The sequence below is a fragment of the Acytostelium subglobosum genome, assembly GCF_000787575.1.
Source record: "Acytostelium subglobosum LB1 DNA, scaffold: scaffold19, whole genome shotgun sequence".
Classification (NCBI taxonomy): Eukaryota; Evosea; class Eumycetozoa; order Acytosteliales; family Acytosteliaceae; genus Acytostelium; species Acytostelium subglobosum.
The window spans coordinates 447,200-466,577 of record NW_012236514.1 but is presented as its reverse complement, the minus strand read 5'-3'; the positions used below and the strand labels follow the sequence as shown (position 1 = coordinate 466,577).

The following is a 19,378-nucleotide window of genomic DNA, read 5'->3' as shown; positions in this document are numbered from 1 at the left end:
TGTTGTTGGTTGTTGTTGTGAGGGTATGAATGACGTACAACAACAATAACAACAATACTATTACAGCAATTAATGTTGTTGGCAACCCGGTTTGTTTGTTTGTTGGAGAGGAGGGTTGGTGAGTGTGTGGTGAAAGTAGGGTGGGTTGGCTGACTTGGTCACACGAAGGGGTTTGTGTGTGAATGAATGACACAATTGTGATCGTTTGGTGGGGGTAGGGGCTGGCTTGGGCACAACACACTATGATTGATTGGATCGGCTGGGCGATTCAAGATTGATATGAACAAGTTGATTGCTTGAAAGAGTATGTACACGATGTAATAATAGATAATAGATAAAGGCAGGTATGTATTTGTATTTGTTTAATGTGTTGTGAGCATTGTGTTTTGAAAGGAAACAAAGTGATCACTTCTCGGCTGGACTACGAAAAGGATTGTTTTTTTAATTGTTTGCCAAAACCGAACATTCTATCAATTTTGATGATCGGAAAGACGAGCCTTGTTCCAAATCAGGCCCCAATAAAACACTCCCGCCTCCCCATTGTTGGTGGGTGGGTGGTAAGTGGGTTCGAGGTAGATTGCCGAGCTCTCTCCTGCTTTCTCTCACATAATCAAACAAAGAATAACAATTGTTATCTTTAAAAAGAGATAGAGATGAACATGTTAACTAAAAGACAATGAATGAAGTTGATTATATTATAAATGAGAAGATAGGACCAGTGTAAACAATATTGATTCGGAAATTGAATGGGTGAATCAGTGACCAATCTCCAACTGATCAGAATATCAGTCAGAAGTATAGTGATGAAATATCGATTATATGATGATTAATGTTATTGCCCAACTTAGATGTACACCAAACAATCTATCTATGACAATGGCTCGGACTTGTCGTCATTCGTCAAGTACCCTCTTGCCTTTTTTAGCACTTCATATCGATAATTTGATGATCGTTTTCAATAAAATAAAATAAAAGCTTGTTGTTTGTTGCTTGCTTGATGTGATCCATCAGGTTAGGTGGATACACCTGGTGATGGGTATGGGTACACCTTTGCCCACTGGGCAAACGAGTCGGCTTCAAGTCCTCTCTATCTCTTGACCGACCAACGCCCTCAATCTGTGTGTGATGGTGTTGCTTCAATACCAACATCATCCCTTCATTGTAATCATTCATTCATTCCCTCCCTCTCTCTTTCACACTTATACTATTACAACTAGTAAAGTAAGTAGTAACACAATACATTGATTGTTTAGTCATTAGTGGTCATCCATCACTTGTCAAAGTCAACAAGTAACTTCACTTCCCCGTCTCTTTCTCCACAACACAAACATAAATACCATCAACGCAACATAACAGATAGATAGATGTATGGATACAGAGATATTGACATCATCTTGATTACGTACGATGAAGTAGAGTGTAGTGAGTGAAGTGATGGTGTGGGTTTTGAAATTAAATCAGGACTTGTGAAGAGGCCCATCCAACCAAGTTTGATTGTGCTCGCAAGTGAACACCAACAACACCTCATCCATCATCCACCACCTCTCCACCACCCTCTCATTCGAGTGAAGTGCATCTTCAAACAATCTTATCTTCATCATAATCATAATCATATTCATAATCAATCATCATAATCATTAATATTGACTTACTCTTCATTCAATTACTCCAGATAAGATTATTATTATATAAACAACAACAATGTTGAGCAGAGTCGCAAACAAGTCGTCCAAGGCATTGTCCAGGGGATTCTCCACTGCCTCTCGCAATGGCGGCAACCAACAAAAGAGCAGATGTAAGTTTGAATTGTCATTGTGGAGGAGTAGGTGAACTGCCAACTTATACATCACATCATTTATAGTCTCCAAGGCAGCCTTTGGCTTCGGTATTACCGCCGCCTCATTGGCCCTGTTTGGCACTACTATGTTGGCCGACGAGGATAGAACCAAGGCATTGATTCGCGATAAGCAAAAGTCTAACTTTGAGAAGTTCGCCACAACTGTATGTCACCTGACTGGCGGCTGACAGGTAGTCACGTGACTTTGGACATCTTACATACTCACTCATTCATTCATTCAATATAATAGACCATCAATGGCGAGAAATATATGACTGCGGATGACTTCTTGAATGCTCTGACCACACCAGAGTCTGAGGGAAGAGGCGATCAGTTGCTCAAGGCCACCCTCGATGCTGATAAGTTCAAGGTCCTCTTCCAGATGGCCGATATCGATCACACTGGTCACATCAGTCTTGAGGAGTACTGCATGTTTGACGAGCTCATGTCCAAGCCAGAGGCTGAGTACTTCCTGGCATTCAAGCTGTTCGATCGTGATGGCAATGGTTTCATCTCAAAGAGTATGTCAAGTCTTATCCTCCATAAGCTGCACTCAATCAATCTAACAATCAATCAATCAATCTAAACAGATGACTTCCAGAATGTCGTGTCTGCAAGTTTGGACCCAGCCATCCCATTCGACTTTAACTGTGAGCTGGTCAACCTTTACTTTGGAAACGGCAAGTCAGAGCTTAACTACAGCCAGTTCACTCAACTGCTGAAGGACTTCCAACAAGAGAGAGTCAAGTATGTTGTCAACTCCCCACTCTCCCTATCCATCATCCTCTGACACATCATCTCATCACATCTCATTAGGCAAGAGTTCAGATTCTACGATACCAACAAGACAGGTTACATTCCAAAGGATAAGTTCGCCCAGATCCTCAACTCTGTGAAGTTGAGAAGAATCCCCGAGAACATCCGTTCAAAGCTTGAGTCGCTCGCTGAGCTCAACGTGTCGTCGGGACACGCCGACGAGGTCAGCTACCCACAGTTTGTCGCCTGCAATGACATGTTGCTCCATTTCCCATCATACGGCCGTGTGCTCAAGGCCGCATCAGTCAAGCGCGACAAGACAGACATCACCAAGGAGGAGTTCCTGCAGGAGGCTAGAACATCGACATCGATCGAGATCACACCAATGGAGGTCGATCTCATCTTCCATTTGCTCGACACCAACAAGGACGGCAAGCTCAACATCCAGGAGTTTGAGAAGATGACCGGTGTGTCGACCACACCCTCCGTTCCAGTCGCCGCCGCCGCCCCCGTCGAGGTTGCCAGCGGCCGCATCACCGGCAAGGGCTTCACCGCCCAGCTGCGTGAGTCGATTGAGAACTTTGCTCTGGGCTCTGTGGCTGGTGCCATTGGTGCCACCGCCGTCTACCCAATCGATCTGGTCAAGACCAGAATGCAGAACCAGCGTGCTGTTGACCCAGCACTGAGAGTTTACAACAACAGTTGGGACTGTTTCAAGAAGGTGCTCAAGAACGAGGGCTTTGCCGGTCTCTACAGAGGTCTGGGCCCACAGCTCGTTGGTGTTGCCCCAGAGAAGGCTATCAAGCTCACTGTCAACGATCTGCTCCGTGGTCTGTTTGCCGACAAGAGCAAGGGCGAGATCTACTTGCCCCTTGAGGTGCTCGCTGGAGGTGGTGCTGGAGCCTCGCAGGTCATGTTCACCAACCCACTCGAGATTGTCAAGATCCGTCTGCAGGTGCAAGGCGCTGGCAAGGGCCAGAGCGCCCTGTCGATCGTGCGCGAGCTCGGTATCTCTGGTTTGTACAAGGGAGCCGGTGCCTGTCTGCTGCGTGACATTCCATTCTCTGCCATCTACTTCCCCGCCTACGCCAAGATGAAGACTCTGTTGGCTGACAAGGACGGCAACATCGCACCAAAGGATCTGTTCATCTCTGGTATGGTGGCCGGTATCCCCGCCGCCTCCCTGGTGACTCCCGCTGATGTGATCAAGACTCGTCTGCAGGTCAAGGCCAAGACTGGCGAGCAGACCTACGATGGTATCCGTGACTGCGCCCAGAAGATCTGGCGTGAGGAAGGATTCCGCGCCTTCTTCAAGGGTTGCGTCGCTCGTGTGTTCAGATCGTCACCTCAGTTTGGTGTCACTCTGCTCTCATACGAGATGCTCCAGAAGCACCTGATGCCCCACGTCCCACCAAAGCCACCCACATCGGCACCAATCTCCCAGAGAGACTGGAACACTCTCCGTGGACAGGCAACACCAGTCCAGAAGGTTCAAGAGATGGAGAGCAAGTTTGGTAGCTTCAAATAATAGTACTAGTAGAAATAGTAGTAGTAGAAGGAGATGTAGTAGTGTAACGAACAGAGCTGACGACGACGACGACGACAAAGAAGACAAAGACGATGAAAAAGACGACAATGACGGCGCCATGAATGAATGAACATTGATGGATGACGATGACTACAACAAGAAAGTCTAGTCTGCACCTTCTTGAATAAATCGACATAGAACGTAATAATAATAATATTTTTTTTCCACATCCAATTGGAATGAATTGTGGTCCTTGATCCAAACAAGTTTGACTAGTCAACATCACTTTGTTAAGGAAGGATCATCCAATCCCCCAATCAATCATTCAATCAATCTTTCATTCTTTTATTCATTCTATCATTCACATTATTAAATAGGTGGTTGAACGATAGTGAGTGTGATTGTGAAATTGATTGGGAGGGTGAAATCCAGAGAACTTAAATCAGATTGATGGATAGGTGTGGAATGAAGGTATAGCACCTCCGAATTACATCCCCTATCCCCTATACCCTATTTCCTAAGCCCACTCTTATTAATACCTCAATAATTAAAATTGATCTACAACAACTTATTAATTTTCATATTCAATTCTAGTTCATTAACATATTTAAATATTATACAAACAAATAATATATTATAATAATGTCCAATCAAACACCTATCAAGATAATGGACTTCCAATTAAAGGGAGAGTTTGTTCGCAAAGCAAGTTCGTTTAGGAACTTCATCAAGACAGGTACTCAGTACCCTCCCGAACCAAATCGATACCATCTATATGTCTCACTAGCATGTCCTTGGGCACATGTATGATCACTAAATCATTCCCATTCTGTCTTTGTCTCTGACCTACTTACTCACCTACATCATACCTTTAGAGAACCATAATAGTTCGTAGACTTAAGGGTCTTAGGCAGGTTATTGGAATGACTGTAGTTGATTACTTCCTGGGAGCTGATGGATGGCATTTCTCAGAGAGGGACGGCTGCGAGATTGATCCAATCAACAAATTCACTCATCTTAGTCAGTTGTATAAACTGTCTGATCCGCTGTATGAAGGTCGATACACTGTGCCAGTGCTCTGGGACAAGAAAACATCGACCATAGTCAACAACGACTCTGGTGAGATCATCAGAATGTTGAACGCAGAGTTCAATCAATGGGCCACCAATCCATCACTAGACCTAACGCCAAGAGATCTATTGTCCTCAATCGATGAGACCAACTCCTATGTCTATGATAACATCAACAATGGTGTATACAAATGTGGATTCGCTGGTGATCAGCAATCATGTATGAGCGAAAAGTTCATTGACTTATTTGGCGATCATTCAATAATCAAACACAAAGTCTAACACCATACAATTATCCATTCATCAATCATATAATCACTCAATCCCATAGACGACAGTGCATTTAAGAATGTATTCACTGCACTTGATCATTTAGAGGCGAGACTTTCCAAAGCACGCTGGTTGGTAGGCGATAGACTAACCGAGGCCGACATCAGATTGTTCACGACATTGATCAGATTCGATGCTGTCTATTATGGTCACTTTAAGGTCAACAAGAGAATGATTAAGGACTATCCTGCTTTGTCCAACTACCTCCGATCACTCTATCAGAACGAAGCTATCAAGCCCACTGTCAACTTCCATCACATCAAACACTGTTACTACGAATCACAAAGATCGATCAATCCATCAGGAATCGTTCCAATTGGCCCAGAGTTGAGCTATCTCAACTAAGTAGTTAGAGGATATGTCATCTCCACTGCGCAGGCTGGTACTACCTGGTAGCATATCCAAGTCTTTGAAGGCAACAATTATTATTATCAACAAGCTTGACTATCCAATGTACCCTAATCATTGCCTAGGTGTAATGGTAATGGTAATGGTAATATATATATTATATAAGTGATATGATCAAGGTATCATATCATACAAGAACGCCATACCATAATGTCCCGTTTACATTGGAATATAACTTTGCGCTCATCAATCAAATTAAACTTTTGAACTTCACAGCATCATTTATTCAACCAACCATCCAACATCATTATTATTATTATTATCTACATATACATATATACTTAATATCAATCACTCAATCAATCAATCAATCAATTAGAAATGACAGACTTTAAACATCTTATTGATCGTAATGATAGACTCATTCTACCAGACTATGTAGTGCCACTCAAGTACCAATTGCATATCATTCCCGATATGATTGCTTTCAAATTTGAAGGCACTGTATCTATTGAGATGCGCGTCGTCAGACCAACTACAGAGATAGTATTGCATTCATTCGAATTGAGCATTAAGAGTGCACAACTATCAACTGGCGCACAATCAACAGACATCTCCTATCACGAGCCAGAGGAAGTGGCCATTCTCAAATTCTCCGATGCGATTGCTGTCGGCACCGTCACACTCACCATGCAGTTCGAAGGCTGTGTCAATGACAAGTTAATGGGCTTCTATCGCTCACGCTACACAATCCAGGGCGTTGATCATCACATGGCCGTCTCACAGTTTGAGGCGACCTACGCCCGCAGATGTTTCCCGTGCTTTGATGAGCCTGCACTCAAGGCAGTCTATGACATCACACTCACGGTGCCCTCGCACATGACTGCACTGTCCAACATGGCCGAGATCTCATCCAAAGACAACGGCAATGGTACCAAGACGGTGCACTTTGCCGACACACCATTGATGAGCACCTACCTTGTCGCCTTCATCGTTGGCGAGCTCGAGTACATCGAGGGCCACAGCAAGGAGGGTGTGCAGGTCCGTGTCTACAAGGTCAAGGGCAACACCGAGAGCACAGAGTTTGCGCTCAAGGTTGCCTGCGATGTGCTGTCCTTCTTCACCAACTTCTTTGGCGTACCATATCCCCTGTCCAAGTGTGACCAGATTGCCATTCCAGACTTTGCCATGGGTGCTATGGAGTATGTTACTACACTCTGCACTTGGACGTCCAAGCCTAACTGACTAACGATCATTGATGCGACTCCTTCACTCAAACAGAAACTGGGGATTGATCACTTATCGTGAGGTATTGTTGCTCACGTCTGACAAGACCACTACATACCTTAAGCAGAGCATAGCAAGTGTCATTGGACATGAGTGTATGTTATAACATTGACAAGCCTGTCCATCTACCCCGACTCACTCATTCATTCACTCAATTACATCCAGTGGCTCATCAATGGTTTGGCAACTTGGTGACAATGGAGTGGTGGTCACAGCTCTGGCTCAATGAGGGATTCGCCAGCTTTATGGACTATGTTGTCACTGATCACTTGTTCCCCGAGTGGTCCAAATGGCTCGAGTTCACTAATGATTATAGGAATGAAGCTCTCACCCTCGATGTCCTGGACTCGTCTCATCCCGTCGAGGTACCAGTGCGCAACAGTGCCCAGATTGGTGAGATCTTTGACACGATCAGTTACAACAAGGGTTCATGTGTGATCCAGATGGTTGAAGGACGTCTTGGCGATAAGTTCCGCACAGGACTCAATCACTACATCAAGAAACACAGCTACAAGAACACAGTCACCGAGGATCTCTGGCAATCACTTTCTGAGCACTCTGGCGTGGATGTCAGGGCGTGGGTGGATACCTTCACCAAGGTTACTGGATACCCAGTCATCTCATTCAAACAAAGTAAGTAGATGTGACCCTTTTGTCGAATGCCACGCAGCCAGCACATGACTGACAACTCCTTCCCCTCCTCTAGCATCGACACCAGGTGTCTTTGAGCTCACCCAGAAGAAGTTCAGGAATGGTCCCGAGCAAACATCCGATCCACTCTGGAACTGCTACATCAAGGTCCAGACTGAGTCTGGCTCGCATGAGTATGTGCTCGACAAGAAGACCGGCACATTCACAGTGCCCAACTACAATCCTCAGGGTTGGATCAAGCCAAACTATGGACAGACTGGCTACTTCCGTATCAACTACGATCCATCCATCATTAAGGGTCTAATTCCACTCATTCAATCTCTTAAGCTCCCCGCCGTAGACCGTATGGGCGTCCTCTGTGACTGCTTCTACCTTGGCAAGTCACGTGACATCCCCATTACAGTGTTCACAGACCTGTTGATGGCCTACACCAATGAGATCGAGGAGTCCATCTGGCAGTTCATCATTGCTCGTCTTGGCTACCTCAACAAGCTCGTTGGCGATGACAAGATGTCTGGAGTCATCGTAAAGTTGCTCAAGCCCCTTGGCGAGCGCCTTGGATTTGCAAAGAAGGAAGGTGAGAGCTCGGGCGACACTAACCTGAGGGACAGCGTGCTTGCCGCACTTGGTGTACACGGAGACCCAGCAACTGTGGCCAAGTGCCGCGAGCTGTTTGTAGCATTCAAAAAGGATCAGTCATCTCTGGACCCAGACATCATGCGTGCCGTCGTACAGACCGTGATGAAGAATGGTGGTGAGGCCGAGCAGACTGACATCATGGCCATCTACAACGCCAGCGAGATCTCCTCACAGAAGGAGACTATGCTACGTGTGCTTGCCTGCAACAACAGCCCAGCATTGACCGAGAGAGCATTGGACTTTTCGCTAAGCAAAGACGTTCGCTCCCAGGACTCATACATGGTTTGGTACTACATCTCTGACAGCACCAGCGAGGCAGCATGGGCCTACTTTGTCAAGAATGCCAAGTCCATCTACGAGACCTTCAAAGAGAATCCCCTTATCGAGCGCATGGTCTCTGGTATGTTCAGCACACGCATGTCTGATGAACGCGTCCAGCAGGTGAAGCAGTACTTTACCGAGAATCCAATTCCCTTGTGTGAGAGATCTCTGCTCCAGGACTTTGAATCAATCAAGGATAACAACGAGTTCTACAATGCATGCAAGGATGATTTATTGAAGTGGATCAGCTCTCAGTAGTCGTAGTTGACACAACATCACTAGTGTCCGGTAAAGTAAATAGACGTTCGATCGGAACAATTGCACCTTCATATTGGTCAGTCACATACAATACATGTTTAGAGGAGAGTATGCGGTAGTTGATGACGAAACAAACGAATCGTGCCTGGTAGTTGTTGATGAGTGGATGAAGGAAGATCTTAAATGTTGGGAATAGACCTTTGGTATGGTCCTCAAACATCGTGCCTTGGAGGATCAAGTGTTTGAAACCGGTTGGGATGGCTGGGCCCAACGGATGAGAATATTGAATGGGCAATGAGAGCTTGATGAGTGAGGCCGGAAGACATGGCGATGCCAGTGGTTGATTGTATGTTGTCCCAAAGCTGAGGAACGTGATAGAGTCTGGTAACTGACCAGGCTCCAGTGGTTGATTGTAATCGTGACCAAATGACAACTTTTGTAGACCCTGTGGCAAGACACCATGCTCCAATCGATGTATGTATTTCCAGCCTAGAACCAACTCCTCCAGACCCTCTGGCAACACACCTATCTTCAATTGCTTGTTGAACCAATGATCGAAAGACAACTTGCGCAACGACTTGGGTAGCATGCCCTTATCAATCTGTTGATTGAAATCAGACCTGAACTCTAGCACTTGTAGCTTGTCAGGGAATATGCCAGGCTGCACAGGTTGATTAAAGCTGATGCTCAGCGCCAGATGTTTGAGTGACTCGGGCAAGACTCCAGGTCCAATTGGTTTGTTGAATGATACACCAAGTTTAAGGGAGGTAAGGGATTGAGGCAACGTGCCTGGGCCAATCGGTTGATTGAATTTATAGCCAGTCTCCAGGTGTGTTAAAGTGTTGGGCAGGTTTGTAAGCGGTTGGTTAAAGTCGTAGGGTAGGTACAATGAAAGAACAGGCGCGTTTGGATCAGCTGGTGTAGGATTGTATGCATACGTTAATTTGTATTGCTTGACGATCTGATTGAAACATGGTAGAATGTGTTTAGCTTTATAACCAAGTGTTGTACTAGTTGTAATGTTGTTGAGAATGATGTAGTCCATGCGACAATCAAACAGTCTATGACAAGTCAAAGCAAGACAGATGATGTCAGCAGGTTCATATATGATCTCAACTAGCTTGCGCAGTAGTAAAATAGGAAGGCCCTCCATCATGTATATCTAATATCTTTATCTTTATCTGTTTGTTGATCTAATCGATGTGTGATTGATGTCAGGTGATTTTCTATCAATCATTTTGATCAGTGTACAGAACTTCCCACATTCGAGTAATACTATAATTGGGCTAGTTTGGTAATAAAGGTAAGAGATAATAACGGTCAAGTACTTGCGATTCAATTACAAATAGATATGACAATGATCAGTCTCACATCTGCAACACTCACCACGTCCGAGGTCACCTGGGGCACTCCAGAAACTCCACAAGACTACTACAACTACTGCAACAGTGTCACGCTGGTCAATGGAATCAACGTCTGGGTCACTCAGAGAAACAATGAAGACCCTCCCTGGGTGTTTGCATCGGCTGCCGCAAACGACGACAACATGTTCAGCTCCATCATCAAGAGTGCCGCCATTGGCACCCAGGTGGCCGTCATGGTAATTGGCAACCTTCCCAACCCTCTTTCTGCCTTGATGACCAGCACATTCCAACAGATTGGTGCAAGCAAGGTCTTCACCTTGGGCAACTGTCCCAACTACGTCTTGATTGGAAACAAGGGGCACCCTCCACAATACGCCGTGGAGGCATTCGGAGATGCCTCCAAGGGCGAGAAGGTCTTTTGTTCGGCCAAGATTATCCATTACGACGAATCACTGCGCACTGTCAGCATCTCCCAGACCACTGGCACTGTTCCCCATATCATCTTTGATTCATGGATGGACTTTGTCCTCACCAACCAACCCGATGGCATCAACGTTTGGACATTTAGCCCAGATCTCATCTTTGATGAAGAGGACATGGAGAATCCCGTCAACTACAACACAATCACTGCCGGCGGATTGGGCTCTGTCCGCTTGGCCAGCTTCCTAGAGTCTGTCGACACCAACTCCTTTGTCATTTTCTTCTCCAAAGGCAATGCCAAGGCCAACCTCTCTGCAGAATGCATCAACCTGCTGTCCACCAACTTTGGCGCTCGCTATATTAGCCAATACGCTTCTTCCACAAACCAGAACGACAAGTGGCACATGATCTCTCGCCGTGGCCAGAACAGGCCCTACAACGAGTACACCTCCAAGGCTGGACAGTCGTGCCAGGCTATGCTCTATTATTGTTTGGATACCTTCAAATCAGTCGATGATCCTTCCAAGGTGATCCCCATCTCTGTCGGTGCAGCCAACCCAGCAAACTCGCCAGATGGAATCAGTGACACCTACTACATGACCATCAACGATTATAGTCAGAATACCACCGCTAGAGGATTCATCATGTGTGTGGTCAACGAGGTTGATGGCAGAATCCTCTCGCTTGCCAACTACGATACCACCGACGCCACTGCTACGACACACATGATAGAGGACATCATTAACGTGGCTGTTGGAAACATTGTCGTGGTGTGCTCATCAGTGATGACTGGCTTCAACAATACCAACGGCCTGACAACGGCTCTTGCCTCTCTGGGTGCCGCAGAGAGCCTCTCCATCACCTCTGGAAGCTCCTACGCGCTCATTGGACTCAAAGGATCAGCCATGGGTGCTGTGCCAGAGATGCTCTCAAATACTGGACCAGTCTCACTCTCGAACTATATCAAGCCTATTGTCAAACCCCTGCCTAAAGTGATCCAAGAGGAGGACATCGTTGGCAATACCAACAAAGTACATGATCCAACGCCCTCTGAGCTTTCCGAATTTGACCTCCACCGACAGGAGTTCCAGGACTTCACGGCAGTGAAGAGGATGCAACTACACCCTAAATGAACAACCTCACCATTGTTAGCGCATGTTGTGTTGTGTACTTTACATTGATGTCATTCGATTGAAACATGATAGTAAGTGCACTCGGCTTTGTAACCAAGTGTTGTACTTGTTGTAATGTTATTGAGGTTGATATATAGTCCATTCGACACTACTCCTGAATCTCCTCCTTTTTGTACTGGCAGCCAGACATCTTGGAGAGCTCAAACATGTTCATGACACCTTCGTGTCGTTCCAGTTCTTTGCCTCCGTCAGACTCATGCTTGATCCAAGTTGGATAACGCTGGATATCATTCATCGTACACAGATCATGCTTATCCTTACACTCGACAAAGGTGACGTATTTCCACGGCGAGTCCGCCTCGCCCTTATCCTTGGTCATGAACATCTGCTTCTGGTTGACACAGGCGCCACATCGACTGGAGCCATAGAACACCATATTGTGCTCCGTGAGACATTGTGAGAACTTGCTCATGGTCCACTCGTCATGCTGCTCCTCTGCGCCTGCTTGGTAGGCGATCAGCACGATCATGTGCACTACAAAGACGAACAGCAAGTAGCTCTTGAGTGTGGATATCAGGTTGAATAGGCTGGGAGGACTACGCAGATCTGTGTAAAGTTTGAAGGCAAAGTACATCAATGTGATGTTGATGATGTGAACGATCGTACAGAATGGGCACAATGCGCCGATTATGAACTCTGCTGCAACCTATTATTGATTGATTGATTGAATGATGATGTTCTGATGAGTATATGAGCGAGTTGGATGACAGTCTGACTGTTCATTCTTACAAAGTATAAGACAAAGCCTATGCCAAGAGAACACCAGATGTAGAGGGCTGTGAGGAATTGTGGCACTCGGTCGTCCATCATCACCTTGCACACACCCATCAGGAAGATGATGTTCCAGGTTATGCCAAATATAGAGACGGGAACATTCATGATCTGACCGAATGAACTCTTGATGACCGCTGTGCATGAGACGGTGGACGAGATGTCGCACGTGCCACTCTCAATGTTGCCAAAGGCCAGGTAGAATGAGAAGGCAAGATTGGCAATGCCGAGCAGTCCCATTATACGCAGGTTGGAGTGCAACGTCTTTCTATTGGTCGTTATCAACTGTGATGAGGGACCCCCTGTCGTTGGCGGCGTTGGCAAGTCTTTCTTGTTACTAGCCACGGCTGATGAAGACAGGTGACCTGCATTAACCAATGGTGTATATGATACTTCTGACGACGATGAAGACGAAGAAGGTTTTCCATTGGTATAACCAACAGAACCTACACCATTACTTGATCCACTTGTCTCATTCACAGATAAATATAGTTCACTCTTCATCCTGCCTGCCAGTTTAGTTTGTTGTGTTACTCTATTATATTTTAGAACTATATAATATTTGTCCAACCTATTTCTTTGTTTATGTATGTATTATTACTTATACTAATACTAATACTAATACTTATACTAATACTTATACTAACTGTGTATGTTGTTTTGTTACACAAGTCAGTCAGTTGATTGATGTTTCATTGAGAGGTGGCTTCAAGTTAAACAAACCCACAAAGGGGAAGGGGTACCAACTTTCACACACAAGTCAACCCACTCAATGATCTACAACTAAAGTCATAATGCCTATCTTGGGCATAAATATCACCATCATTCCTTCAAGTTATTCATTCATTCATCCATTCACAACATGTACAGATAATATCTTTATTTGATGAATAGTAATCTATTACACATTTCAATGATCTTGATGTTACCTGCTTGGAAGGAACTTTGACGAAGATCTCTTATCATTGCAAGGATGATGAGGTTCAATCGATTGTATACTGATAGATAGCCATCTTCGAACAAATAGGATAGTAGATGGTGATGGTTGTTGTTTGCTGCAATCTTGATATCTTCAACTGATGGAAGGTATCTATGGAGTTGAGAATAGGCACAACGTTGATGCACCAGGTCAATGATGTCCACCTGGCCTGTTTGGCATGCCCATCCCACCAATCGTGGCAGGAACTTGCACCTAGTATTACCCACACTGACATATCCATTATCAAACAGGTGATGTAGGATTGTGAGGCTGCAATACTTGAGTTTGACAAGATCACCGAGTGAATGCCTTTGATTGCCTTTCTTGTTTTTGGTCGCTCCCTTTGACATGGCCACCTTGAGAACATATCCCATCATCTCTATATCATCTCGTTTGATGGATGTCCTTATCATTGTTCTAAAGGACTTGGTACTGATCTCGTAGATGAATTCCTCACTCCTTGGATCACTGAAAACTTGACACTGCTCCTCAAAGATGGACTTGACCAGTGCCAGTGACCTGGTCGCCACAGCCTTCATTAGTAGCTTGGAAGGATATTCAAGATATTGGCGATTGGAGAACAAGGGTATAATCATGTCGTCTGGGGTGGCAGAGTGATCAACCAAATGTTCCAGGTCATCAATCGATGGTAACAGTACTGGACATCTCTCAACTATCCTATTGATCGAGATCATGTCACCTACAATTGCTGCCTGTTGGATGGCATACTTCAAGTCAATGGTGAGTGGAATGTTGGTCGGGGATTCACTCATCATCATGTTGATCACCTCGACACTCGCTACCAATATATCCTTGCCCAACACATTGTCCAGCATGCAATTCAGGTGAGGATGTGCTTTCAATCTATTCAACATGTCTACTGACAATATACTAGGATGTATATTAGTGATGTCAATCCTATATTGATCACAGCCAGCAATGGCAGGCGATGGTGATGTGATGTCATCCATGAGATTGAACAAGTGATTGAGCGCATCCAAATGTCCATGTTCCAGGGCAGCCTTGATTGATTGGAGAACCATAATATAGTTGATATCCAAAATATTTGATTGAATCATCTTTAGCATCCCAAGATGTCCATTCTTGGCCGCCAATATCAATGCCTCGATAAGCCATTCCGGTCGATCATCAATACCTTTAGGCGGTGGAATCGACGAGAGCAACATGTCCAACATCTCAGTCGAGGATCCAAATTGACATCCAAACTTGATCAACTCTGATACATTATCTGCATCATGTATCAAACAATTGGAGTCGATAAATAATTGAATGATTATGATGAGATTGAGTTTGATGGCCTCTCTAATCAAACCTTTCTCCCATCGTCGGTCCAAGCCAAGGATCTTGCGCAGAACCAATGTCTGGAGAAGTGGCAATGCCCATGGCTTGGTGATCCAAACTATGTTGTCCGGAATATCCTTCAACATCATAACAATATTAGAATTGTCAATATAATATTGAATGATCGTTGTGATGTCATGTTCGATTGCTCTGTATAGAAGTTCTTTATGGCAATCCCATGATAGAATTGATTGATGGATCATCAACTTGAGCATATCCAGTGCCCATGGTTTGGTCAACCAAGCATTGCTCAAGTTGTCCATTGTCCGAGTACTGTAACCTATCATTCTTGGCAAAGGGATACCAAGTGTGTAGGTAGATTTAATGACATTGATCAAGAATGATGGATGTTTGATCATTGATATGATGGAGTCACACTCCAATGTGTTGGTATGTCTAGTGATGGAGATGTATTGATCAAACAATCTCTCCCAATGCGGACATGAGCATGAAGATACATTCTGGACAAATTCAATTGAGAGCAGTCCATTCATGGTGTGGTCTAGACCCATTAATGGATTGTTCATGAGTAAGTCGACTACTTGTGTGTTGCAACGATTGAACGCTTCGGCCAGAAGTACGTTGTTGTAACCAGAGATGGTTGAGAATTTGAACTTGGAGTATGCTTCAAGGAACCATTCGGTCGCACCATATTTGATGTAATCAAACAAATTGTGATTGTCAATCAACTTTGCACCCTTGATAAGATACTCAGTGTTGATTCCAAGTAATTTGTGAACTGTTCCAACTCTATCCATGATATGCATTCCAGTCTTCCTGTCTTTGAACACCAAATGGAATGCTCTCTCCAACTTTGTTGAAGCCTGTGGAACCTCAAGAACTTCGTCCTTTAGTCCAATGGCCTGGAACCTGTTTCAGGAGACATGATTGAGAGAGTGAGAATAAGATTGATTAATCGATTGGAATAGATTGATTGAAATATGGATTGACTTACATTTGTTGTTGATGATCGATAGAGAGTGCCTTGATATGATCCGTGCATAGTTTGATGACCTTGGGTGCCATGTGCATGAATCCAGAATGGAGTAAGAAGTTGAGTATTCTCAATCGTTCGATAACTGGTATATTGGTGAATATCGATGACTTGAAGTGGTACTCTAGTGAAGGAGCGGTTTGGTCGTGAGCCAGGGATACCAATGTCGTGATGGTTGGTCTATACAAAGTGAATGTCTTGTTGGATGCCAAATAAGGTGTTTCGAATCGTAGTCTGATCATCTCAATGATTTTGGGCTTGTAACATAATAGTGCACGATCAATGATATTGATCAACATGCTGTGATAGATCATCAGGGGAGGGAATAGATTGATTACATGTTCAAATACTTCCAAATGTGGATTGGACACCGCCCAAACCAGGATATTCTGATCGTCTCTCACACAATCCAGGTGATCCAGAATGAAAGTCACGTCCTCCAATGAAGCTATTGCAATCTGATTGAAAGCGGCATATTTGATATTGCTTGTTTCAAAGTGTCGCTGTTCAAATTGATCAATGATCAGTTTTTGAGTCTCGCGGCATCCCTTTTTCAAAGCCTTGATAAGATACCTGACTTCATACTCGGCAGCAAACTTAACTGTTAGTTGCTTCATGACATCGGCAGAGCGACTGGCTGCCAGACTCATTGCTCTGGGGAGATCACCAATAACAATACTATGGTTACAGTTGGCAATGAATTGGCAGGCAATGTGGGCGGTGATATTGCTGCCAGGCTTGCCAATGGCTTTGATCATGTTGACCAGTGACTTGCCGTGGAATCGCATCATATAAGTTTGGGTGTGTGGACCATTACTCTGAGATATGAACAATGCCATTGACTGCGACATCTGAAGATATATCTTGAGGTCCAACTCCAAAGAATAGGGACGAGGGGAGGTGATGGTCTCGAGCTCCGCGATATCATTCTTTCGAATGGCTGCCTTTGGAGTTACTCGGAGTTCAGTTCTTAGCCACTCAATCACTGAGTCCAATGGTCCCCAATTGAAATTAGGCTTCAACAAGAGGTAGTTCAACTTCCTCACACTTGCCTTGCTTACTCTGCACCCGTATTTATCTGTATAGTATCTGCCTAGGTACTTGATGAATGAGGCATGTCCACGATCTGCAGCAATGTCAATGATATCATTGTAGTTCTTATTCAAAATGTACTTATCACCTGCTGACTTGATCAATGCTTTGAAGATGTTTACATTGTCATCCTTTGCACATCGAACAATACACTTGGCCATCAGCTCATTGTATTGTCTCGGATGCATCTCTTTCAATGGCATGTGGTCAAGAAGGTATTGAACACTATCTAACATGTTGGACTTTGTCGAGTGCACCAGTGCAGCCTGCCAGATATTGGTCAATCCATTCAGATATTTATAATCCAATCGCAATACCCTGAGCATGTTAATAGGTATTCCAGGTCTCTTGAACTTGCAGTAGTTCTTGATGGCATTGTTGGTCTCGGCTATATCATTGACCTTTAGATATTTGAGGAATAGTTCCAAAAACTCCTCGTTTCCAGTGTCGATGACCAATGGTAGGAAGCGTTCAGTGCCAGCGGGGAAGAAGCAATTGCTCATGTTATTGATGCAACGTTTGAGAATGTGAACGTTGCCATGAATGAAGTATTCTTCGTCATATATTGAAAAGGTATGGATAAAGTTGGGATATTTAATCACATGGTAGAATGCCTTTGAATTGTTGTATCTTGCGGCAATAGATAATAGATTGGAATTGATGATTGGTGGGCAGACTGGAACTTTGCCAATGCTGTCAAATGTATCAATGAACAATTGAGTCGCATTGTATCTCAACATGTCACTTAGACACATATTACGTAGTTTTGCTGATGATATGATTGTTGAATTTGGTAGACTTATCCATCTTTGATGCATATTGCTAACATGTCCAAATATATTATTTACTAACAATTTATTGTGGAATACTTGGTTAATGCAACCAGTATCTCTCTTAATATCTGTCATGATGTTTTTATGTTAAGTTTGAATGATAGATCAAAACAGAGAGACTTTTTATTAAGCAAACTTTGGTATAGGATTTGATAAATATCACGGAAAAAATAAAGTAATTGTCCAGTGCCTCAACAAGCATATCCCAACTTGAATGAAATCGAATTCCAGTTGGATACATCCACGACATGGGGTTTTGATTTGAAACAAAAGGGGCCACTTAACCCGGGCAAAAATTGAGATCTTTTTTGCCCTTATCTCAAGGGGGTGTAGTATAAATGGTAGAATGCTGGCTTCGCATGCTTGAGAAATGGGATCGATACCCGTCACCTCCATTAATCTTTTTTTGAAAACGCCGCTTAACTACCCTACGGCACCTCCACGCGGGTGAAGTCAGAGTCCACCGTCGACACTCCCACCCCAGCCACTCCTCACACCGCAATGGAGGAGGACTCAGACCGAGACGAGTCATCCGGCATGCTGCTTGACAAGCTGACGGCTGAGGCACCTACACATCCAGACGCATTAGTCGCTTCGACTACCAACGAGCCACCAACACCTACGACTAAGGAAGTTGTTGACCCACCAGAACAGAAGGCTACCTTCAAGCCCCTCTCTCTCCGTAGAAGACGTGATGAGCCAGCCACTCCCCCCATGCGGGAGTGCCCAACACGGTGTCACCCATCAACCCAATCAAGAAGGCACCCAAGAAGACTCGCGTTCGCCCCCCAACATCGATACCAAACCCATCTTCCGTCCAAACAACAAAAAAAAAACAGGAAAACGAAACTAAAATAGGACTAACCATTCCCGCCTCTTTAATGACGCCCATTTATTTGCAATATAATAAACCTCCTCATTAAATAGTCTAAAAAAAAAAAAAAAAAAAAAAACTGACGAGCCTTAACTACAAGTCAATCTTCATCGCTGTCAGCTCGCTGAGGGAACCGAAAGCTAGGAACACTCTGTTTCGATTCTTCTCCCACACTCTCCCTATTAACCACATCAGAGAGAAGGCGGCATGCCAACTATGTGGCCTCTCTGTCACTTCTAAACCATACGACCACTTCTTTGTCCACTGCTGTGTGTCCACCCACCAGAACCACATGGCCCCTGTCCTTTAGCTCATCGAGTCCCAGTCTGGAGTATCCCAACCTACATGGAACTACAACACCATCAATATCTCCCTCGGTAGGGTCAGCTCCAACACCCCATACCGCCACCTCATTGGTATCATTGTCCACCTCATGTGGAAGATCATTGCCAATCACCAGTTCGGCTCAAA

General features: G+C 44.5%; 9 protein-coding genes across 9 annotated transcripts; 5 read left to right on the top strand and 4 right to left on the bottom strand.

Moving 5' to 3' along the window:
- Positions 1-1,701: 1,701 nt before the first annotated feature.
- Positions 1,702-4,121, top strand: SAMD00019534_087660 (hypothetical protein; the record flags this gene model as incomplete). Its single annotated transcript, XM_012896123.1, has 5 exons — positions 1,702-1,795; positions 1,862-2,001; positions 2,088-2,358; positions 2,428-2,584; positions 2,654-4,121. The coding sequence occupies 5 exons, from the start codon at positions 1,702-1,704 to the stop codon at positions 4,119-4,121; spliced, it is 2,130 nt and encodes a 709-aa protein (XP_012751577.1).
- A 642-nt stretch (positions 4,122-4,763) lies between these two features.
- On the top strand, positions 4,764-5,866 carry SAMD00019534_087650 (hypothetical protein; the record flags this gene model as incomplete). The annotated part of the gene is made up of 3 exons (XM_012896122.1): positions 4,764-4,925; positions 4,997-5,411; positions 5,523-5,866. 3 exons carry the CDS (start codon positions 4,764-4,766, stop codon positions 5,864-5,866), a joined length of 921 nt encoding a protein of 306 aa, XP_012751576.1.
- A 378-nt stretch (positions 5,867-6,244) lies between these two features.
- Positions 6,245-9,025, top strand: SAMD00019534_087640 (hypothetical protein; the record flags this gene model as incomplete). The annotated part of the gene is made up of 4 exons (XM_012896121.1): positions 6,245-7,071; positions 7,151-7,251; positions 7,322-7,789; positions 7,863-9,025. Coding segments are annotated over 4 exons (2,559 nt in total), but the record flags the coding sequence as incomplete, so codon positions are not given.
- SAMD00019534_087630 (hypothetical protein) lies at positions 9,012-10,181 on the bottom strand (the record flags this gene model as incomplete). The annotated part of the gene is made up of 2 exons (XM_012896120.1): positions 9,012-9,045; positions 9,115-10,181. The coding sequence occupies 2 exons, from the start codon at positions 10,179-10,181 to the stop codon at positions 9,012-9,014; spliced, it is 1,101 nt and encodes a 366-aa protein (XP_012751574.1).
- A 195-nt stretch (positions 10,182-10,376) lies between these two features.
- On the top strand, positions 10,377-11,942 carry SAMD00019534_087620 (hypothetical protein; the record flags this gene model as incomplete). Its single annotated transcript, XM_012896119.1, has 1 exon — positions 10,377-11,942. One exon carries the CDS (start codon positions 10,377-10,379, stop codon positions 11,940-11,942), a length of 1,566 nt encoding a protein of 521 aa, XP_012751573.1.
- A 148-nt stretch (positions 11,943-12,090) lies between these two features.
- SAMD00019534_087610 (hypothetical protein) lies at positions 12,091-13,277 on the bottom strand (the record flags this gene model as incomplete). The annotated part of the gene is made up of 2 exons (XM_012896118.1): positions 12,091-12,648; positions 12,732-13,277. 2 exons carry the CDS (start codon positions 13,275-13,277, stop codon positions 12,091-12,093), a joined length of 1,104 nt encoding a protein of 367 aa, XP_012751572.1.
- A 479-nt stretch (positions 13,278-13,756) lies between these two features.
- SAMD00019534_087600 (hypothetical protein) lies at positions 13,757-15,200 on the bottom strand (the record flags this gene model as incomplete). The annotated part of the gene is made up of 2 exons (XM_012896117.1): positions 13,757-13,863; positions 13,976-15,200. The coding sequence occupies 2 exons, from the start codon at positions 15,198-15,200 to the stop codon at positions 13,757-13,759; spliced, it is 1,332 nt and encodes a 443-aa protein (XP_012751571.1).
- A 286-nt stretch (positions 15,201-15,486) lies between these two features.
- On the bottom strand, positions 15,487-17,703 carry SAMD00019534_087590 (hypothetical protein; the record flags this gene model as incomplete). The annotated part of the gene is made up of 3 exons (XM_012896116.1): positions 15,487-15,510; positions 15,573-15,984; positions 16,070-17,703. 3 exons carry the CDS (start codon positions 17,701-17,703, stop codon positions 15,487-15,489), a joined length of 2,070 nt encoding a protein of 689 aa, XP_012751570.1.
- A 1,343-nt stretch (positions 17,704-19,046) lies between these two features.
- Positions 19,047-19,217, top strand: SAMD00019534_087580 (hypothetical protein; the record flags this gene model as incomplete). Its single annotated transcript, XM_012896115.1, has 1 exon — positions 19,047-19,217. A coding segment is annotated over one exon (171 nt), but the record flags the coding sequence as incomplete, so codon positions are not given.
- Between the last annotated feature and the right edge of the window lie 161 nt (positions 19,218-19,378).